The sequence below is a fragment of the Lacerta agilis genome, chromosome 14, assembly GCF_009819535.1.
Source record: "Lacerta agilis isolate rLacAgi1 chromosome 14, rLacAgi1.pri, whole genome shotgun sequence".
Classification (NCBI taxonomy): domain Eukaryota; kingdom Metazoa; phylum Chordata; class Lepidosauria; order Squamata; family Lacertidae; genus Lacerta; species Lacerta agilis.
The window spans coordinates 6,711,631-6,733,004 of NC_046325.1; the positions used below are offsets into that span (position 1 = coordinate 6,711,631).

At 45.6% G+C, this 21,374-nt stretch overlaps 1 gene segment (V, D, J or C); it reads right to left on the reverse strand.

Moving 5' to 3' along the window:
- Nucleotides 1-2,073: 2,073 nt before the first annotated feature.
- Nucleotides 2,074-11,828, reverse strand: LOC117058901. The segment is given in 5 exon segments: nt 2,074-2,658; nt 3,756-4,091; nt 4,809-5,132; nt 5,872-6,177; nt 11,798-11,828. Coding segments are annotated over 5 exon segments (1,392 nt in total).
- Between the last annotated feature and the right edge of the window lie 9,546 nt (nt 11,829-21,374).

Here is a 21,374-nt window from a genome sequence, read left to right on the forward strand (position 1 = left end):
CCAGGAGCACTAACTATCCAATTTAACCTGTCTCCAAGTATGAAAGTAAGCTGAGCATCAATAGAACCCATCTGCTGGCTGTTCCCAAAAGAAATTGCACTGGGCTGCAACTCATTACCAAGCAACAATTTCTGAAGTAATCAAGGTGTTCTTCATAGCCTCTACATTCTGCTGTGGACTGAGATGCTGCTCAATTACTCCTCTGCTCTCTACATCCACCATTTCCAAGAAGGAGTGGGAAATGGTTCTGAGTGGGAAGGACAATGGCTGCACTTTTGTCAAACTGAAATGAAGCAACTGGCTTATTTTTGTCCTATGTGTATCTCTTGCTGTGGCTACATAACCATTGTGGGTAGTAGCCATTGACAGTCATAACAAATGCAACCATCACATTCCCCCCCCCCTCTTTGTACTAGAAGTTTAGATTACTCCCTGTGTTCATGAAGCTCTAGATCTTTTCAACACAATGGGCAATTTTTTGGAAATTGCAAAGCTACATTTTTCAAGTTTTAGATGATTTTTTGGAAATTGCAAAGCTACATTTTTCAAGTTTTAGATGATCACGGACAAAGTGATGATTCTTTCCCCCCGATATATAGTCTAGCTTTTGCAAAGGAACCTCAAATATGCAATTCACTGACACAAGGGAAACATCTCTGATGGCATCAATGCCACCATTATAATATTGTGCATTTGGTCCACCTAAATTGTGATTGTTTATGCACACACGTTTTATTACTTTCTTTAGTCTTTGCTTTGAGATGCAATACAAATATAAAGATAAGATGGATCAGGGTTGCAGGATGATAAACCCGTGTGTGCTTGCAGAAACTGAAAATCACTGCTTTTTATGCATGATATATATAAATATTTATTTATGCGCCAGTGTGTTGATATTAGAAGAACTCTGCGGTCACATTGTTTTAAATTTTTTATGGAAAGGTTTTCGCAATGTCATTGCTATGTGAGAAAGACTGGGGCACTTCCAGCTGTTCTAGTGGGAAGGCTGATTGTTGTCTGTGCAATTTGTTGGCTACTTCCACACGATGTCATCGCATTAAAATGCTACCCTAATCCCTCCCTCCGTTAAAATCGATTTACCTTTAACTTTTTTGGGGGTGGGGTGGGAAACCCCACTAAGTTGAAAAGGTGTTGCCAAAATTGGTATTTTTGTGTTGGTGTTAAGCCCCTTTTTCAAAGCACCTGCAGTGTGTAGACATAGGGTTCCATAGGAAGAGCCATTAAAGCTTTCAATTTGCTTCTACAACCACACTTTTAAAAGCGACATGCAAGACATGTCATGAAACACTCTCTGCATGGTCCAAAGCAGCTTCTTTTGGTTCTTTAGGGGAATTTTACACTGAAACATCCTTGGATTGCTCTAAACCAAACCACCATGCCGGCACCATTATATCCTTAGGAGTGAAATAATAAATGTGTGGTCCTAGACACGGGTGGCACTGTGGTTTAAACCACAGAGCCTAGGGCTTGCCGATCAGAAGGTTGCCGGTTCGAATCTCCGCGATGGGGTGAGCTCCCGTTGTTCGGTCCCAGCTTTTGCCCACCTAGCAGTTTGAAAGCACGTCAAAGTGTGCATGCACACGAAAGCTCATACCAAGAACAAACTTAGTTGGTCTCTAAGGTGCTACTGGAAGGAATTTTTTTATTTTATTTTGTTTACACCTAAAACAGATATTCTCCATCCCACATGGAGGAATTAATCATTTAGAAGCAAGACTACTGTGATGTTAGTGTTTCTGGAGAAGAGAAACTAATGGGAGACAAAGCTATAAGAGTAAAGGCCAAAGAGGTAGCAAGGGAAAGGTATGGTGAGGCTGACAAATCTGATACTTGCAATGCAATACACAAGGGAAGGATGGGTGTCTAATTGGGTGTCTAATGTCTAATGATTTTATCATCCCTTGAAAATTCCAGATCATAGTCGAGAAGAGGCTGAGAGTGGAAACTTTATATCCTATCACAATGCTTTTATGACTGAAAAATATTTTTTTATCCTTTTATCAGAGTTTCCAACAACAATCCAGATTTGTCTCCTTGCATTACGATAAACTTTCTTTATTTCAAACTATTATTTTATTTCAGAAAGATGTGGCCGGTTAATTCTACATCATTTAGGGCACATCACCCCTCTTTCCCACAAAAAAGGGCCAATAATTAAACAAATGGAGACAAAAGGAAGGAAAACAGATGCTGGTAGAATTAGGGAGATGTGAAAGATGTGCAGGAGGCTTGACAAGAATGATTATTGGCAAGTGCTGGCGGTGTCGGAGAGCACGAGGGAGACGTTGACAATGGTTGGTTTACCCGTATTCTTGTCTATGGTCTTCTGAGACGTCTGGAGGGGCAACCTCTCATGCCCCACCATGCAAGTGTAAGCAGTTCCAGAATTCCACTCATCTGCGTTGATGTTCAGCATGCTATAAGCGTGATACCGGTTGGGTGCCTTGGACTCCTGGGTGGCTGTGCTGGTGAAGTATTCGGAAGCATCCACGGGCTCATCATTCCGCAGCCATTTGACAAAGAAGTCACTAGGGGAGAAATCTTTCAGCAAACAAGTGACGGTGGCTGTTTCCTGCAGAGCCAGCTGATCCGGAGGAGGAGGAAGAATGTAGATATGTGGAGCAGAGGGGTTGCCATCTGGAAGGTTAAAGGAGGGGGGATTAAGAGAATATCAAATGCATGGTTTTGTTTTTTAACTACATTGCTAACCATTCCCCCCCTTTCCTTTTCTTAACCATGACCTCATTTGTATGGTTTGAGAGAGTCAGAAAAACTTGTGAGAAGAATGGTAGAAGCCTTCTAGGAGGTGAAATGGACAATGACCAAAAATGACCAGATCAGAGTTTTGATGCAATGGCTTTATAAATCTGGATTTTTATTAAAGACTGTGATGAAATGGTCTACTGCTCTCTGTTTGTAAAAAGAGTGGAAGCGCATAAGAGAGACAGAGAGACTATGGCTTATAGAGACGGTCCCATGAAGCAAGTGGGGACAAACTCATCTCTTCATTGCTAAGGTGGGCTGAGAATAGGGCAGGGGTTGGCAACCTGCAGCCCATGGCCCACGAGCTGCCCCCATACTAAGCCTCCCACTCGGTGAGCCCTCGTGCACTGTGCTAAACTGGTGCAGCGTGGAGCAGGGACTTGTTTCCGCGCCGCGCCAAAAAACCCATCTGCACAGACGCAATCCGGCCCACAGAGTGATCTCTGTGGGAGTGAACTGGCCCAGGCAAGGTAAACCTTGCCGACCCCTGGAATAGGGGCTTCATCCACTCTAAGAGCAGCCACATATAACTCATGACCCATTAAGTCATATGGACAATACTAAGGATTTTTGACAGCATGCTAGGGGCTAAGTTGATGTTTTCTTTTTGTTGCCTATCTGAGACCCTTAGGCACATGGAAGCCCATACTGTACATGCCCATTGGGAAGGCATTGGAAGAATAGCTTATTAATTCCAACAACGATTGCTTAGATTCAGATGGGTGTTAAATCCCCCTTCCGCAAACTGGTGCACTCCAGATGTTTTGGATCACAAAGCTCATCAGCCCTAGCCACTATGCCCCATAATCAGTGATTTTGGAAGTTATAGTCCAGAACATCTGGGGAGACCACCTTGTTAGGATAGTTTGTGTTAAATGATTGTGAAGACAGAACGAAACTGCTGAAATCAATGACACCAAGGGTCATTTTATCTTTTTCTTTCTTTCAGCTGATGTAAAATAGGCATCTACCTTGAGGCTTGCGCAGGGACCTGACTTCCATCGAAGGAAATAAATCTGGGTGAATAATTTTGCAGTTGAAAGTTTCTCCTTTTTCCCACTCATCCACACACACAGTAGCTACTGCATCTGCGTATATCAGATCGCTGTTTTCTTCATCGTTGTACGTTTCCAGTGCAGTGTCCAGGGGTTTGTCATCGGATGCTCTTGTCCAGGTGACGTTCAGCTCCTTAAGGTCTTGCTCATCTGGTATGTTGTAAATTCTGCAGGTCAGCTTGGCTGACTTGGTCTGGTAAATATCAGCATAGGAAGGCTGGATGGTCTCAACCGTGACAGGGATGGAAAGACCTAAGAAGAACAACATTGAGATCCATAGTAGGACAACACTTACAACAACTCCAACATACTGTATATCTGATTCAAACATCCAATGTCCTCAAAGAGTTCCATTGCTTATGTCCAATTCAGAATAGAGAATTTCCCTTTCCCACGATATTGCCATATTCAAGGGGTTTGTGTGTGAGGGCTTGTAGATGGGAGACCTTGCTAGTTGCTGCACAAGTTCCTTTCCTTGGTGATCCACTGATTTGCCAGAGTCAGTGATTCTACACTGTGCTCTTGGTAGAACCCCAAATTCACAAGGCATTCCTTTGTAAGAATATTAAGAATCACAATGAAATTTGATTCCTCCCTGACTAAAAATAATGCCAGAATTGGATCAGCAGAAAGTATGGGGACTATGAGTACCATAACAAAGACTGATGTCTCACATAACACTGAAGCCAAGATTGGATCTACGTATCTCAGCAGTATCCTAGCATTTGCTGAAGGATAACATTGCTGGACTATGGTGCTTAAGTGCCTTTAGACCTTGAGCATTTTGGCATATGTAGATTTTCATGAAATCTTACCTCAGTTTTAGCCCAAAGCTAATATTTCTCCCGTGTTCAGAATGCAACCATATATACTGAGTGCTTCTTCCTTATGACAGAAATGAAAGATGCCCCTGTTGTCTTGAATGTTCCAACTGGCTTTCCGGTGCTCTGATGGAATATAATAACTTACCACCACAAATGAGGGGTCTGCTGACGTTCTTTATCCCACTGAATCTCTCGTTGGACACTTTGCAGGAGAACTTCTTGCCATTGTCCCAGTCGTTCTTGGTGATTCGTATCTCACTCCTCACACTGTAGCTGCACTTTGAGATTCGTATGGTGGTGGGGTCATCAGATTCAATAACTTTCCCATCCCTCAGCCACTGGATGGTGGTCTTCTGAGTGTGCAGATTTACAGCAGTGCAGGTGATGGTGGCATTCAAGGGGGATCCCGCAAAATCCTTTAGGAGTGGTGCACTGATGACAATGTTAGGCGGAGAGTCTGGGCGCACTACTGCAGAAGGAAGAAAAATGGCAGAAAGTAAACAAATGTATTGCAGATGAATCCAGGAACTCAAGGAGAACTGCAGATCCAGGTCTATCAAGGAACCCTCATTCACAAGACTCATGAGATTGTCTTCTAGAAGGTTGTGTGTCTAGACAAGCATTTTCCCATCCATTTCAACTGCGTTCATCCCACAGAGTGAAAGCTCACTCTCAGAATGAATGACAGTGTAAGAGCATTGTTGAGCACATGACTAGCTCATTTCCCGTGCTACAAGGCAATCGTATCCTATTCACCTATATCTCGGATTAGGGGCCAAGTTTCAAATGGATTTGAAACGCTTTCCCTCTTTTACATAAATTAATCTTCACCCTATGCAGAAAAAAACATTAGTTCTGAACTTAGGTAATTATTCATTGTGTTAGGAATACAGACAGTTATGTGGTCCTTTGGGAACTAGCTAGTTATAGGGTTGCCATATTTGGAAGGGCAAAAAAGAGCACATACACACACATGTGTGATGCAACTGGAAAATCCAGACATATGGCAACCTTAGCTAGTTATTGGATGGAAGATATGGGTAGCTGGTCCTTCCCATAAAAGACCATGCAGAAATCAAGCATTTGGTCTTTTAAGAGTTCCCTAGCACTTTCTGACTCCTTTCTGCTAATCTCTTGGTTTGAGCTGCCGTTGGCTGCTGGGAAATCATTTTTTTTTTGTAGACAACAAGTCATATAAATTCACTTACTCGAACGGACAATTTCTTCTGTTCTGCTCCCAAGAGAGTGAGCAGCCTTGCAGTAGAATGGGTTAAAATGCTTCCAAGCTGCAGCAGGGACAACTGCCAGGGAGCTTGCAGTGAAAGTCCCATTGGAGTTGAACAAAGAAGGAAATTCCGTAAACTCAATTGCCTCGTTTTCATCATTATCCCAAGAGAAAGCGACTGAGCCAGGCAGGAAATCCTGGGCCAAGCAGCCAATAGTGATGTTTCCATTGTTGGAGATAGTCCCAGTAGATGGAATGAGAGGAAAGACATGTGGGGCAGACTGGCAAGCTGAGGAAACAAAAATAAATAAAAAGTAATAATAAAAAAGAAGGGTTTTGGGTTTTTTTTGGAAGGTGCTTCATTTTTAGCTGGGATTGCTTATCTGAGCTATTTTAATTATCTCTCAATGTTTAAAATTGTTTTTAAATGCTTTTATTTATAACTTTAATATTTATGGTAAGCTGCTTTGAGGTTTTCCTACAATTTATTTATTTATTGTTAAATAAAATAAAATAAAACACATAAATCCAGGCCAGGTCCTTGGGTGCACTCTACCTCTGACTGTCCGAGATTCTGTGGTTGCATTTCTGACAGGTTGGACAGTTTAGCCAACTTAAAAAAAAAAACACCCACTTCTTCAACCTTATTTTGGTAAGACTTTTTACACAGGATGGCTTCTTCGCCGACACTTCCACTTGTCCTGTCACTATCTCCGGGGGGGGGGGGGGACAGTTGTTTATCACTGAATTAGAACAAACATCAATCGTTTTTTCTGTGGGTTGTTCTGATTCAGTGGCGAACAGCGAGTTTTCTTGGGAGAAGTGGTGGGGATAAACGCTAGGAACCATTCTCAGCAAGGATGGGAGAAGTAGAGCTTATTATTTCTAGACACAGGACAAACCCCACCTCAACCATTGGATCCATTCTACTGATCTTCACCAGACGAGAGTTAATAAAACAGTGGTTGTTAATATTCAAGCCTCAGCTGTACTTTCGTCTCTTCCTCACGTTTCCCCCATCTCAGCTGTCACATCCCAACATCTTTCCCAGGCATAGGCAAACTCAGCCATCCAGATGTTTTGGGACTACAATTCCCATCATCCCTGACCACTGGTCTTGTCAGCTAGGGATCATGGGAGATGTAGGCCAAAAACATCTGGAGGGCCGAGTTTGCCTATGCCTGATCTTTCCTGACAATTAACTCACCACTCTATAACCTCCAGCCAATCAGCATCTGCTATCACACAGCCCAATCAGAATAAATTTACCTAACCCAGGTCCCACCTAACAAATTATCAAAGAAACTCCCTCTCACACACCCCACAACCAATCACCAAGCGTCTATTGCTATTTGAAATATGTACCGTATTCTTACACCATGCCAGTCATGGTTTCCCCTAAAGAATCCTGGGAGGTGTAGTTTGTCAATGGTGCGGAGAGATGTTGGGAGACCCCTAGCCCCCTCTCAGGAGTATAATTTATGGAGTGGTTTAACAAACAGTCCCTCTCGAAAGGGAACTTTGTCAGCGATAACACTTTGAGGTGAATGGGGGCCTCCTTTTGACTCTCAGCACCCTTAACAACAAACTACAGCCCCCCAAAATTATTTGGGGGAAGCCATGACTGTTTAGAGTGGTATTGGAACGCTTCAACTGTATGCTGTGAATGTGGCCATACTAATAACAATACAAGGCCTTGAACTCTGGCAGTCACAGAAGTTGCATGATATTTTCCCATTCAAAACACATATATACACAAAGAGATTTACAGCACTTCTGCGGGAGCCTTCACAAAGAGGGGACTTGAGACTGGTTCACCTCCTAGCTAAGTGCTGATTCCGCAAGGGTACTGAGTGAGGAAAGCTCAGATGCCTCACAGCTTTTCCAGAATTGGTGCTGAAGGCTTCTGTGTCTCTTGGCTGAGTATGCCAAGCTTCAGGGAGGCCTTCCTGAAGCTATTAATCTCCCTCACAGATGGGTGTCAGGTACCAGAAAATGCCCTGCTCCCCATTAGATTTCTCTGTGGTGGGTTGTCAGTTGGAGAACTGCTTAGTGAGTATTCATTTACTTATATGTTAAATTTCTACCTCACCCCTTTCATCCCAATGGAACAACAGTAGCAAAAAGATATAAATTAGTTAAAACACTAAGAACATATAAAAACATTTGAACATGAGTCACTGCAACACCATATATTTAAAGCACAGGGCTTCCCTCAAATAACGTTGGAAACCTTTGTTTACCACATGCAGAACTACAATTCCAGCTGAGAGCTGTAGTCCTGTGAGTGGTAAACTGCAGTTCTCAGGGTTTTGCAGGTGAAGGGAAGGGAAGTCATATGCTTTAACTGTATGATGTACAGTAGATATGCATAATCCTCAGAGCTAATAATTTCAGGGTTGCCAAAGACAATGTCTTTCAGCCATCAAATGTCTGGATGAACAACAGTGTTTCTAAATCCCTCCTGAATGAGGGAGACAGATGCACTTCCTCAGGGAGGGCATTCTACAAATAGGGAACCACCATCGAGAAGGCCCTGCCATTACCAACTTGGCAGCACCTACAGTGGTGCCACTAACAGGCCTCCCCTGCTGATCATAGACCACAAATGGTCGATACTGATTGAGGCACCCATAAAGTTGCCTTGTTGTTGTTGTTGTTGTTGTTCAGTCGTTCAGTCGTGTCCGACTCTTCATGACCCCATGGACCAGAGCACACCAGGCACACCTATCCTTCACTGCCTCTCGCAGTTTGGCCAAACTCATGTTAGTAGCTTCGAGAACACTGTCCAACCATCTCATCCTCTGTCGTCCCCTTCTCCTTGTGCCCTCCATCTTTCCCCTTAAAGTTGCCTTACTAGCATGCAAAGCCCTAAGCAGCTTAGGACACAGTATTTCAGAGGCCCAAACTGTATTATTATTATTATTATTATTATTATTATTATTATTATTAGTGAACCCTGCTGATTTGAACCTGCTCCTGCAAATCTCCCCCCACCATCGAGCCCTCATTGTGTTGAGCAGCTGCTTTTAGAAACACTAGAGAGATCTCGGTAGCTTTCTGAGAACTGCATCACTTACACCTACAGTAAGTCTACAACACCAGAAAGGAGTCGGCTGAGACCTGTGGCTCCCACCAGTCTTCCAAAAGATAACACTCACATGAGGAAGGCTCGGGTGCTGTTGTGGAAACCCAACTACCCAGAGGTTTGCAGAAAGCAAGGGTAGTTAGAACCTAAAAACCCTTTAAATGAGTGTTGGTTGCTCCCCAGAATTTTCATACTTCTCAGCTGAATGGAGTGTTTGGGGAAGCTAAGCTAAGACCTCTTGAAAACTGGGCATAAGGCAAGCGTATAAATGACTCGATGACCCTTCAAACTCTACAATTCTACTTGCAGTATGCTGGGCTTCCACAAGGGTAAAGGAAGGCAGTGGCTTGCCCCTAGGTTTTCCTAAAGCTTCTCCTTAGCTGGCAGAGTTAATTTGAAGCCCCTACCATTCCTGAACCTGATCTGTATTTGGGTGACTATTACACCAGTCTTCAAGGGGAGCACTGGCTTTCCAGAGAATCACATTGCTCTCCCAGCCCTTTCAGGAAGGCCCATAGCTCAGTGATGAAGCATCTTCCTATATTCCCCCCCCGCCCCCAGGACTCCCAATTAGCCAGGGGGCTTACAAGTTTCTCAGCAGAAAAGCTCCTAAGAAACCCAGCAACAGTTGTGGGACAGGGGTAGCTCAGTGGTAGAGCACAGGTCAGTGATGGGACATTTGCTCTGCACACAGGAAATCCCATGTTCAGCCCAGAGAACCTCAAGGTAGGGTTGGAATATACTCCTGGGCTGAAACCCCAGAGAACCACTGTCTGGAGTCTAGGGGTGAAGCACACTGCTTCAGAGAAACAAGAGAGCCTAGTGCTCTTCACTGGGCTGAATGGAAAGGACGGCACATATTCCTGCTTACACTAATGGTGGGGAGGAGCAGAAACTGGTTGCTACCTTAGAAGTTTACTGAAAGCTACCACTGAGCTCAGATCTTGCACACCTGCCAGTAAAGTGGCAGGCTGTAGGGAGGTCCAGGTGCTCTCTCTGCAATCTCTGTCTTTACTGATGCCCGGAGCAACACAGCTCTCCAAGCTGAGTGCTTGATTTTAAGGAAGGTTTTGATCCCCAACATTCCTCCTATCTTCCTAGTGGTGTGTTGGTTGGAGCACAACACTTGAAAGCTTCCTTATCCCAGCTTTGGAGAAAAAGAGGGAGGAGAGCGGAAGGCTCCCAGAAGTTACTCCTAGCCTTTGCAAATCTGCAGCCCAACAGGATGCCAAACTCCCCCCCCCCCCGGCTGAACACTGGCCATTGGAGAGAGTTGCTCCCCTGCTTCAGGTATAGCTGCTGTAGATCTGAATGGCTTGCGTGCTTCTCAGCTGAGCACTGAGCTTCTGAGATCCTAGGAGCTTACCCCATGATTGTTCCCCATGGCATAGCTGAGCAGAAGCCATCCCACTCTTCCTGAGCTCAGCACTGAGCTTCAGAAAGGCACTGGCTGCTCCCTCAACCTCTGCACTAGTCTAAGTAGCTTGCATTTATCCCAGCTCAGAGGTTAGCTACGGAAAAGCTATGAGGATGCCAGTAACATCTTCCATCAGCTCAGAGAAGAGCCATCCAGCCCTGTTGCTTCCCTGGCCTAGCTTTAGCTGCTATGGATCTGAAAGAGTTAGCATCTCATGAGTAGGTGGTGTGCTTCAGAGAAGCTAGGTGGGTTCTAGGAGGCCCCCCTCCTGTTATTTCCAAAGCTGTAGCTGAAGGAGCAGAACTCCTCTTTTCCCTAGCTGAGCACTCCTGATTATTGCTGCTTATCTGAAAGGCTTGATGCTTTTCTAGCTGATTGGTGAGTTTCGGAGAAGCTAGGGCAGGCATAGGCAAACTCAGCCCTCCAGATGTTTTGGGACTACAACTCCCAGCATCCCTAGTGAACAGGACCAGTGGTCAGGGATGATGCGAATTGTGGTCTCAAAACATCTAGAGGGCCGAGTTTGCCTATGCTTGAGCTAGGGGATTGCTGGGTGCTTTCCCTAACATTTCCAAAGCTGCAAAGGATCCGGGTGCCACCCAGCTCTTGCATACTCCACCCCCAACTGAGCACTGGACGTCAAGAGAGGTTCCAATAGCTTTTCTTGCCCTGCCTAGAGGCCATAGATACCTCAATAGGCAATGGATGTAGAAGACTTGCATGTCTTCCACCTGAGCTTCTGCAGTGTAGGGGTGCTGCTGACTAGGGAGACTTCCTTCAATTTAGGGATGGTGGAGGACATGCAATATTCCAGCCACAAGACCTATAATTCAGTTGGGGCCTAAATGCACATCTCCCCATAGAATGCTGGCTCCCCGGGGGCATCCCCATTGCTGTGCACGTCAAAGCAGAGGGGGTGAGGAGAAAGGTTACTGATACCAGGGATATATACCAAATTGTGAGAATTAAAATCAATCGACATTTCACATTAAATATCCCAGAGAAGCAAGCTGCTCATCTGAGCACCTTGCAGGCAGCCCAGTTGCTCCTTACTCTTCCCCCCTTAAGCTGTCAGCTGAAAAGTTGGCCTAAGTGTTGGGTTGATGGGCTGTAGGTAGGCTACCTTCCAGTGTGCTGCAAAGATCACATGCAGCAGCTCCAAGCTGAACATAGTCCTAAGGTGGCTATTGGGGAGTTTTTGTTATGTTTCAGTTTCTCTTATGCTCAGCAGGGAAGTGGCAGTAACCAAGTGTTAAAACCTGCATTAGTTGGAAATACTAATACTTATGCCCAAGCCTATTACAACCTACATCCTTTCCATGATAGTTGACTGATCCTAGAAAGAGTCTTTTTTATGTTTCTATCTTCCCAAAGCCCCTTTCACTCACCATATCAAAGGCTGACCTTGAATGGTCCATTTCTCCTGGAAAGTCATCTTAGTTGTATGAAGTTTTCAGTGTTTTCTCCTAATGTTCTTGGAAACCGTCTCCAAAAAAGGAAAGTGATGGTAATGTCCTTGGTGCTGACATGAAGGTCTGAAAACAGACAAACAACATATTGTGGTGGAGTGATGTCTGGGGTGGGGGCTATAATTTGCAACCAAAAGTGGCCACGTGAAACTGTTGCCGAGGCAGAACTTCCCCTTTTTCTAGTTTATTTGTCTTGCCTTGTTTTCTTGTTTTCAAACTTTGGGGTTTCTCACTAACCAAATTTTAAGAGTTAGGGTTAATCTGGCAAAACAGCCCCCCCTCCACACAAAGAGAGAGAGATATTGCCCCCTAATATTTATTTATTTCAGAAAGAAATAATAATTTATCCCTTTCGGCCAACGGCCTTATAAGAAAAATATACAGTAAATGATAAACCAACTATTCCCAAACCCGCCAACATTTCTCCGATGAAAATAGGGGCATCCCATTCCATAATGATAATTTTACTATCTATACCCCACACATCTTACTGGGTTGCCCCAGCCACTCTGGGCAGCTTCCAACATATATAAAAAACATAATAAAACAATTTTAAAAAAAAAACCCTATGCAGGATTGCCTTCAGACGGCTCAGGGTTAGATAACTCCCTAGCTTTCAATGAAAATAGGGACACCCTAAGGAAAAGTGGGACATTCTGGGATCAAATCAGAAACTGAGATGGCTTCTCTAAACCAGGGACATCCCTGGAAAATAGAGACACTTGGAGGGTCTGTATTCCACAGCAGATAATTCTGGGCTGAATGTGGGATTAGGCCTCACCCTGAGAAAAGTCTGGAATTTATTGGTTATTGACCATTTCCATATCACTCTCAGTGCCACCTAATAGCACCCAATTTTTGTTTCATAGAACTAGGTAAAGGTAAAGGGACCCCTTACAGTTAAGTCCAGTCATGGACGACTCTGGGGTTGCGATGTTCATCTTGCTCTATATGTCGAGGGAGCCGGCGTTTGTCTGCAGACAGCTTCTGGGTCATGTGGCCAGCCTGACTAAGCCGCTTCTGGCGAAACCAGAGCAGCACACGGAAACGTCGTTTACCTTCCCACCGGAGTGGTACCTATTTATTTACTTGCACTTTGACGTGCTTTCGAACTGCTAGGTGGGCAGGAGCTGGGACCGAACAACGGGAGCTCACCCCATCACGGGGATTCAAACCACCAACCTTCTGATTGGCAAGCCCTGGGCTCTGTGGTTTAGACCACAGCGCCACTGGCATTCATAGAACTGGGAGGGGGCAATTTCCTCCAAGGTTGCTTTGGGGCCAAGTTGCTCACACAAACAGTAGCTTCACTTTTAGCAAACTCTTGGAAGTGCTTCACCGCCTTGCAGAGGGCCAATTTAAATCATTTTGAGTTTTCAGGTGCCAGGCACCTTTAATCTTAGTATGTGTTAAAACAGGGGTGTCAAACTCAAATTCATCGGGGGCCACATCAGCAGTTTGGTCACCCTCAAAGGGCCGGTTGTATCTGTAGGACTATGTGTCCACTCTTTATTATCATAAATTATTGTCACTGCATTCAATTATTACTGTTTTTTGTAATAATGTAAGTAATAACTAGCACTGAAAGCAGAAACATAGTCAGAATAATGGCAAGTAGATATTCAAATGTACAATTATTGTACAATTTATTGAAAAATGATTTTATTGAAAAAAAGCTTGCGAAGAAGAGGCGCCACAATCCGTTTCGCGCAAGGGAGGAATCGGATCCAGTTTCTCCCTTTCCTCCCCCCCTTTTTTTAAAAAAAGAAGTGCTCCACGAAAGCTTGCATTTCTTTGAAATAAAAACGAGCGTGTCGGGGGAGCAGTGTATAAATAACAACAATAAAAGAAACGAAACCCCGAAAGCTTGGCCTCCGAAACAGGCGCGAAGATGAGGCTGCGTCGTGTCAATTGGGGGGGGGGAGGGGGAGAGAAGAAGGGAAAAAAACCCAGGAAGAAGAGGAAGAAGCGGCCGCGTCGGCAGAGTCTCCCGCGACATGAGCTGCCTGCCCACCACTCCTCCCGGCCGCGTCTCGGGGCTTCCTTCCTCTCGCCCGCCGAGAGCAGGCCCAGGCTGGGGTGGACCCCTCGGCGCCACCAGGCAGACCTCACGTCGCCCCAAAATGGCTGCTTCCCCCTCAGCCGCCGCCGCATCCCGCCACGGAGAAGGCCCCCATGCCCCTCACGGATTGCCGCCGCCTTTCTCTCCACCCACAGGTGACCCTCTCTCCCCCACCGGCGCCGCCATTTTACTCACCGACCGAGCTCGCCGCCTCCTCCTACGCCAGGCCTTCAACGCCAGGCCCCGTCACCTGCTCTGCCCCCCTCCTCCCAGCGCCGCTCTCGCTCCCCCCACACCCCCGCTGCCGGCCTCTCGAAGGCCGCGCCTCTCGCGAGAGCTCCGCCAAGCCGCCCTCAGCCAATCGCCTCCGAAAGGTCGCGCGGATCATAGAGACGAGGAAGAAAGGGGGTCGGCACTTGGGGGAAAGAGGAAGGGACGGTCTATAGAGAAGGGGAGTCCTAGAACGGCCTAAAAATCGCTACCGGCTGAAGCTGTTAAAAAAAAAAAGCGAGAATAAAAGTTGAAGGCTGGCGGCCGGTGGCGGCTACACGGGCCACATGACGAGGTCTGGCAGGCCGGATTAGGCCCGCAGCCCTTGTGTTTGACACCCGTGTGTTAAAATATAAGCCAGGCTATCTAACTGTGTTGAGGCAATCACCCGGGTGATGGGCCATTAAGAAAGCAAAGGAGAAGGGGCTCTGTGTGAGACAGCAAATGGGTGGGGCCATAGTGAGGACAAAAGCCAGAGTTTAGAGTTGGAAGTGTGTGTGTAATGTCAGACCCTCCAAGTGTACCTATTTTCCAGGGACGTCCCTGATTTAGAGAAGCTGTCCTGGTTTCTGTAGGTGCTGCCACACTAAAAGATTTATTACAGCTGTGGAACAAGTGTTATGTGGCACCAACTACAGTGCCATTTCTGCAGATTCAGGTGGTTATTGGGCATATATGGGGCAAAGTGATCCTGTAGACAAACTAGTCCCAAGCTGTTAAGGGCTTTATATATGACTACTAACACCGTGAACCTGGATCTGGCAGCAGATGGGGAAGTAGTGAAGATCTCTGAGCAGAAACACTACAGTATATGTTGATAGGGTCTCACTCCTGATCCTGAGTATGTGCAGTAAGGTGTCAGTAGCTAGGATAAGTGACTCAAACCACATACTAAAGAGAAGGCAGCTCCCACTCCAGGAGTGCTATCCAATTGAACCTGACTCCAGATATGAAAGGAAGCTGAGACTCACTAGAACCTGACCACTCAGTCTCCGTAAAATAAAATGTACAGTGGTACCTTGAGTTACAGATGCTTCAGGTTACAGACTCTGCTAACCCAGAAATAGTACCTCGGGTTGTGGCGGTTCGCTCAACCTGCACAGGTCCCCCAGACGTTTAACGGTCCGTTGATACCTGCACTCACCACTTTATTAATTAACCGCTGCCACCATCCAGTCTGTCTGGTATTTACTTCACTCAGTTCAGTCAGGGAGAATATTGGAACAAAACTGTTTTATTCGAAGTTTGGTACATAAGCATGTGGTTTCTGAATAAACAGTACTTTCTTGGTTGTGTTCTTGTTAACAACAGTGCCCAACAATTTCTCCCAACCCTGTTCCTACTCCTTCCCTTGCCACCCTTCTTCCCACCTCTCAATATCCACAACAAGCCCCCAAAAGACTCAAGACTAAAGAACCAACGAACCCCAGACCAAAGAACAAAGAACCCAAGACCTAAAGAACCAACGATCCCCAGACCAAAGAACAAAGAACCCCCTTCCTTCCCCGGGAGGGGTTTATATAGCCCACATAACTCCGCCCCCTCAAGGTTCTTACTGGTTATTCCCTTTTAACACCTTCTATGCCAATCCGAAGTTTGGGTGAACGCCACACGGGTTAAGAACTTTGCTTCAGGATGAGAACAGAAATCTCATGATGGTGGTGCGGCGGCAGTGGGAGTCCCCATTAACTAAAGTGGTACCTTTGGTTAAGAACAGTTTAAACCACCTATAACACATAGGAACATGTGGAATGATATTTTTTAAACCAGCAACTGTAGAAATAATTTTTTTGTTGTTGATTATAGTACTAAAGTAATTACCTGGATGTAGTTGGGGCTGTTTTTTGGGGCTGCTGGTGGTGTTAGGGGAACACTGTATTTTATTGCTTGTATTTGATTATATGTTGTTCTTATATTCAACAAATAATTTTTTTTTGTTTTAAAAAAGAAAAGTTCTAGGTTAAGAACGGACCTCCAGAACGAATTAAGTTCTTAACCCGAGGCACCACTGTATTTGGTTGCAACTCAATGCCAAACAATATTGAAATAATCAACGTGGCCTTCATAGCCTCTACATTCTGATGTGGGCTGAGGTGCTGATCCGTTACTTCTCTGCCCTCTAGAATTTACCATTTCCAAGGAGCGGGAAATGGTTCTGAGTGAGAAGGACAACGGTTGCACTTTCACTGAGCATGTATGAAACAATTGGCCGAGTTTTGTCCTAGCTGTGCATCTCTCATTGTCGTTTGGGAGGTATGGCAAAAAGATTCCAGAGTTCCTCAGGAAGAGGGTTTGATTGCTAAACCACTCTGCAAATTGCAACGGGGGGGGGGGTGTCTCCTAACAACTTTCAACACCCTTAATAAACAACAATCCACAGGAATCTTAGTGGGAAACTGTGAGAGTTCCTTCGTTTCCCACCAAGAGCCCTCACACTGTAAAACGTTTCCCCTGACTGTGTCTCTCCCTAGGGTTCACCGACGACTGAAATGAATCCCAAAATGATGTTATGAGAGATGTCCTTGGGGTACCTCAGTGCTCCACGTTCTTAAAATGAAACTCCTGCCACCCTGGGATCTCCCGCCCTGGGTTCCCAAACTACTGCAGCTTGCCTTTCCTTCTGGCAACTGCGTGGCACCTTTGGCTTCACTGCCCAGTCCTCTGTGTGTTAGGAAAATAAGCCACCCGTCCCCTCTTCCTCAGGAAACCTTTAGTGCTTTTCCCCTCAACCACACCTCTAGAGGTACTGACGCACTGCCAGAGTCCACGAACGATGAAAAACAAAATATGTTTATTGAGGTAACTTATATATCATGGATGTAAAGGTAGAATGCGGTTACAATGTTCTTCAATTAGGTACGTAAGCTTGGTTACAACATTAAACAGGATAAAAGCTTTCCTTTCCTAACCTAAGCCTAACCTCCAACCCGCTCACCCTCTCACCCTCAATCCCTGACCCACAACAACCGCCCAACTGCCATTCTCTCCCTTTTAAAAGGTAGAAAAGACCCGCCTCTGCGATTGAGCTGCCAGTCATCTAGAGTGGGTGTTAACTCTTCGAGTGCTGGGCACCTGCTCACACCCAGGCACAGGGTTGGTCCGTTACAGAAACCATGACGGTTTCAACCGATATCGTGTGGCCGCAGCATAGCTGCCCCTACTACACAAAGTTTGGCTCTTAGCACTGAACTGCTACAGACCTGACAAACACTGTTGTTGTTGTTGTTGTTGTTGTTGTTGTTGTTGTTGTTGTTGTTTAGTTGTTTAGTCGTGTCCAACTCTTCGTGACCCCATGGACCAGAGCACGCCAGGCACTCCTATTTTCCACTGCCTCCTGCAGTTTGGTCAAACTCAAGTTAGTAGCTTCAAGAACACTGTCCAACCATCTCATCCTCTGTCGTCCCCTTCTCCTTGTGCCCTCAATCTTTCCCAACATCAGGGTCTTTTCTGGGGAGTCTTCTCTTCTCATGAGGTGGCCAAAGTAATGGAGCCTCAGCTTCAGGGTCTGTCCTTCCAGTGAGCACTCAGGGCTGATTTCCTTAAGAATGGATAGGTTAGATCTACTTGCAGTCCATGGGACTCTCAAGAGTCTCCTCCAGCACCATAATTCAAAAGCATCAATTCTTCGGCGATCAGCCTTCTTTATGGTCCAGCTCTTACTTCCGCACATCACTACTGGGAAAACCATACCTTTAACTATATGGACCTTTGTCGGCAAGGTGATGTCTCTGCTCTGTAGTGTGCCGCATTTCAAAATGGCCTCTTCAACATACCAAATAGGTATAGCAACTTTCCAGGGAGAGTGACCAGAAATTGGGGTTAGCCCTTGGCAACTAAGGACAGTTGGTATGTATGGACATTAGGCCTTCTTCAGCTCTCTTAAGACTTTTGGTGGCTTTTGGCAGGTGTGTTTGCTAGGTGTGCATATGGCCCTGCCTCCTAGATTGTGGTGCTAGGCAGGCTGCTATAGCCATATTCACGGTGAGAGAAATAATATATGATCCTGGTGGAGGTGAGACCAGGCCTAATTCCAAGATTTCAGCTGTATTGGGACTTCTTTCATAGCTGCATGATATGCAGAAATTTAGCAGGTGAAGCTTGACCTCGCATGGATAAAAAATGGTGGAAGGAGCTTCATTTGCTGAACTTTCCTGCCTTGGGCTGCCATGTGAGTTGCAGGAGTACTGCTTGGGGAAAACAAGACACACGTACAATTTATGGGGCCTGGGGATGGCACCTTAACCATATGGTCATTGTGCTGATGAGAGGTTACTATTTTTCTTTCTGGAAAGCACTTAAATATCCCTCCCACATTTGATTAATGTTATGTTCAATAGATTCCTTCCAGCTTTAATCTATTGCACATTGTTTTTCAGTGTACGACTGAGTGGATGAAGTGCAGTGAGGCTGAAAACCATGGCATGAATGTGCCCCCGGTGGTTTGTTGCTGATCGCAATGTAGGTAAGACTGAAAGGCCCCCACTGACATTTTGATGAGTCATCCTGAAAACAGATGCACCCTGTTTTCACCAACAGCTATGATCTGGTTGTTTCCACTTTGAGTCAAAGGCGAGTTCTGGCGGTCAGAAGGGGATGGACAGATATGATGTCTATTCAAACTCACATTGATGTGTTCTGAGTCAACTTCAGATACCAAATGGTGGGTTTCTCAGTGCCTGAGAAAGCAACAGCCATGTTTTGCTGATTTTGTATGAGTCACACGCTCTATGAAGTGAGCACATCTACCAGAGGAAACCGAGACACAGCTCAAACTGGGATGGGGCAGAATGTCATGCCTTTGCCTACAGTGTGTAGACTGACAGAGCCAGCCACTGCCCCCCACCCCCCAATCTTCAGTAATGAGAGTGTAAACCAGGGTTGGAGGCAAGTTCTTAGGCCGCTCCAGTGTTAGCCACATCTACAGCAAGGGTAGCTCTGTCATTGACTCCCATCAGCCCCACACAGCATCAATCAATGAACAGGAGCATGACCGGTGCTAGGGCTTCTTGCGCCGTAGGCGAACCACCTTCTGGCGCCCCCCCGCCAAAGCCTGCTTTAGCGGGAGGTGGGGGGGTGGAGAGGCAAGCAGCAGTTTCTCCGCTGTAGCGGAGAAGCTGCTGCTCGCCCGTCCCGCCCAAGCCTGGCCAGCGCCCCCTCCATTTTGACGCCCTAGGCAATTGCCTAGTTCGCCTAAATGGACGCGCCGGCCCTGACCAGGAGATGGTGGGAATTGTAGCCCAACAACATTTGGAAGACACCATGCAGATTTCTCTTGGTGTCAGTTATCTGGTATCTGGTATCCTGAGGCAGCTGCAAGGTCCTGTAAGGATGTCTCATGAATAGGGTGGCCAGGCAAGAAAAAGTGCAGGGAACCTGAACCACTAAAGGTTGTGTAGGAGAGAGGATAGTTGTGGAAATTTCATGCAGGTTGTACCTGTTGAAATCCTTTCCTCTTGTTGTGCATGCAGGAGTCCTTCCTACTTTTCATCTGGCACCTCTACTGACCCCAGCTCACTCCTCACATATACATATACGAACATATACATGAGTGCCGCAACCCCAGAGTCATACGCGACTGGACCTAATGGTCAGATGTCCCTTTACCTTATATATACATATACATATACATATACATATACATATACATATACATATGTTTATGTATGTATTCTAGACCAGCACTCTAAGCAGCATTAGGTTGCTGAATCTCACCATACGTTTCATTTCTCACAATGACCCTGACCTTGTGCTGCTTTGAGTTAAACTTTGTGAAACCTTGTAAAGTTTTACAACCCAAAAGGAAAAAGGGACAGGAGCCTGAAACTGGATAAGCCTTGGAAAGGGCTGTACGTGGTACTCTGAAGGATAAATGAGGTAGATTCAGTTGGTCCCTAGGCACAAGCCTAGGGCTCAGGACTGCAATACCTCAAGGACTGCCTCTCTCCATATGAACCTAACCAGACCCTGAGGTCATCCTCTGAGGCCTTGTTTTGTGTACTTCCTTCACAAGAGGCTTGGAGGGTGGCAACATGAGGTGCCTTCATTATACACATTTTGGTACCAGGCAAAAATGTTCCTCTTCACCCAGGCCTTTGGCTGATTGACATGTGATGCCCATTTAATTGTGTTAGTTTTTGTTCTTATTTTTATTATGGCTTTTGTGGTTTTTATATTGATTTTTTTGTTGCCCTGAGGTAGAGTATTTAGAGTTTGGCTGGGGAAATAGAGAAAAATGGTTGCAGTCTGGTAAAAGCGGCAAGTTGGAGAGAGGCTTAGAATGCGATGGTTGGCTTCTTTTTGGAATCTACAATTGTGGTTATGGGAGAAGCAAGACCCCCTTGAAGTGCCAATGCTGTGTACTCTTCCATTGTAGGCTCAGGTTGTATATGTGTGTAAGGGCCTTCTTGGCAGCGGCACCCACCCTGTGGAATGCCCTCCCATCAGATGTTAAGGAGATTATTATATAACATTTATATAAGGGAGTAATTATATAACATTTTGGAAACATATGAAGGCAGCTCTGTATAGCGATGCTTTTTAAAGGTTTAATGTTTTATTGTATATATATATATATATATATATATATATATATATATATATATATATATATATATATGCTGGAAGCTGCCCAGAGTGGCTGGAGAAACCCAATCAGATGGCCAGGGTACAATTAATTAATTAATTAATTATTAGTAGTGGTAGTAAACCATATATTGTAAAAACACCACAGTCTCCACTCTTCCTCATTCCTGAAAGGAAAGATGAACCCCTGAAATCTTGCACCGCTCAAAGATTGGAGTGGCATGCAGCTCTGGTATGTTAAAATTTAACCACTAGTCCATGGTGAGTTACATACAGTAGACACATTTTAGGCTGGCCCTCTGAACTCTCCCTACACCACACTCCCTCCCAAGCACCACCCCCTCCCCAGGCCACACCCCTCACTGCTTTGCACTGTCCTGGGCTGTTTTTGCCCACCTTGATTGTGCCTTGATCTCTTGGTTGCTCAGATGGAGAATCAAGGCAGGCGTGTGAGTATGCATAGAAGCCAGTCCACTGTACAAAGGTGACATTTTCATTTGTTGCTCTTTTGCCTCTGGCCCTGCCCGCCACTAACATGTGGCCCTTGAAAGGTTGCCCGGAATGGAATGTGGCCCTCAGCGTGAAAAAGATTCCCCAT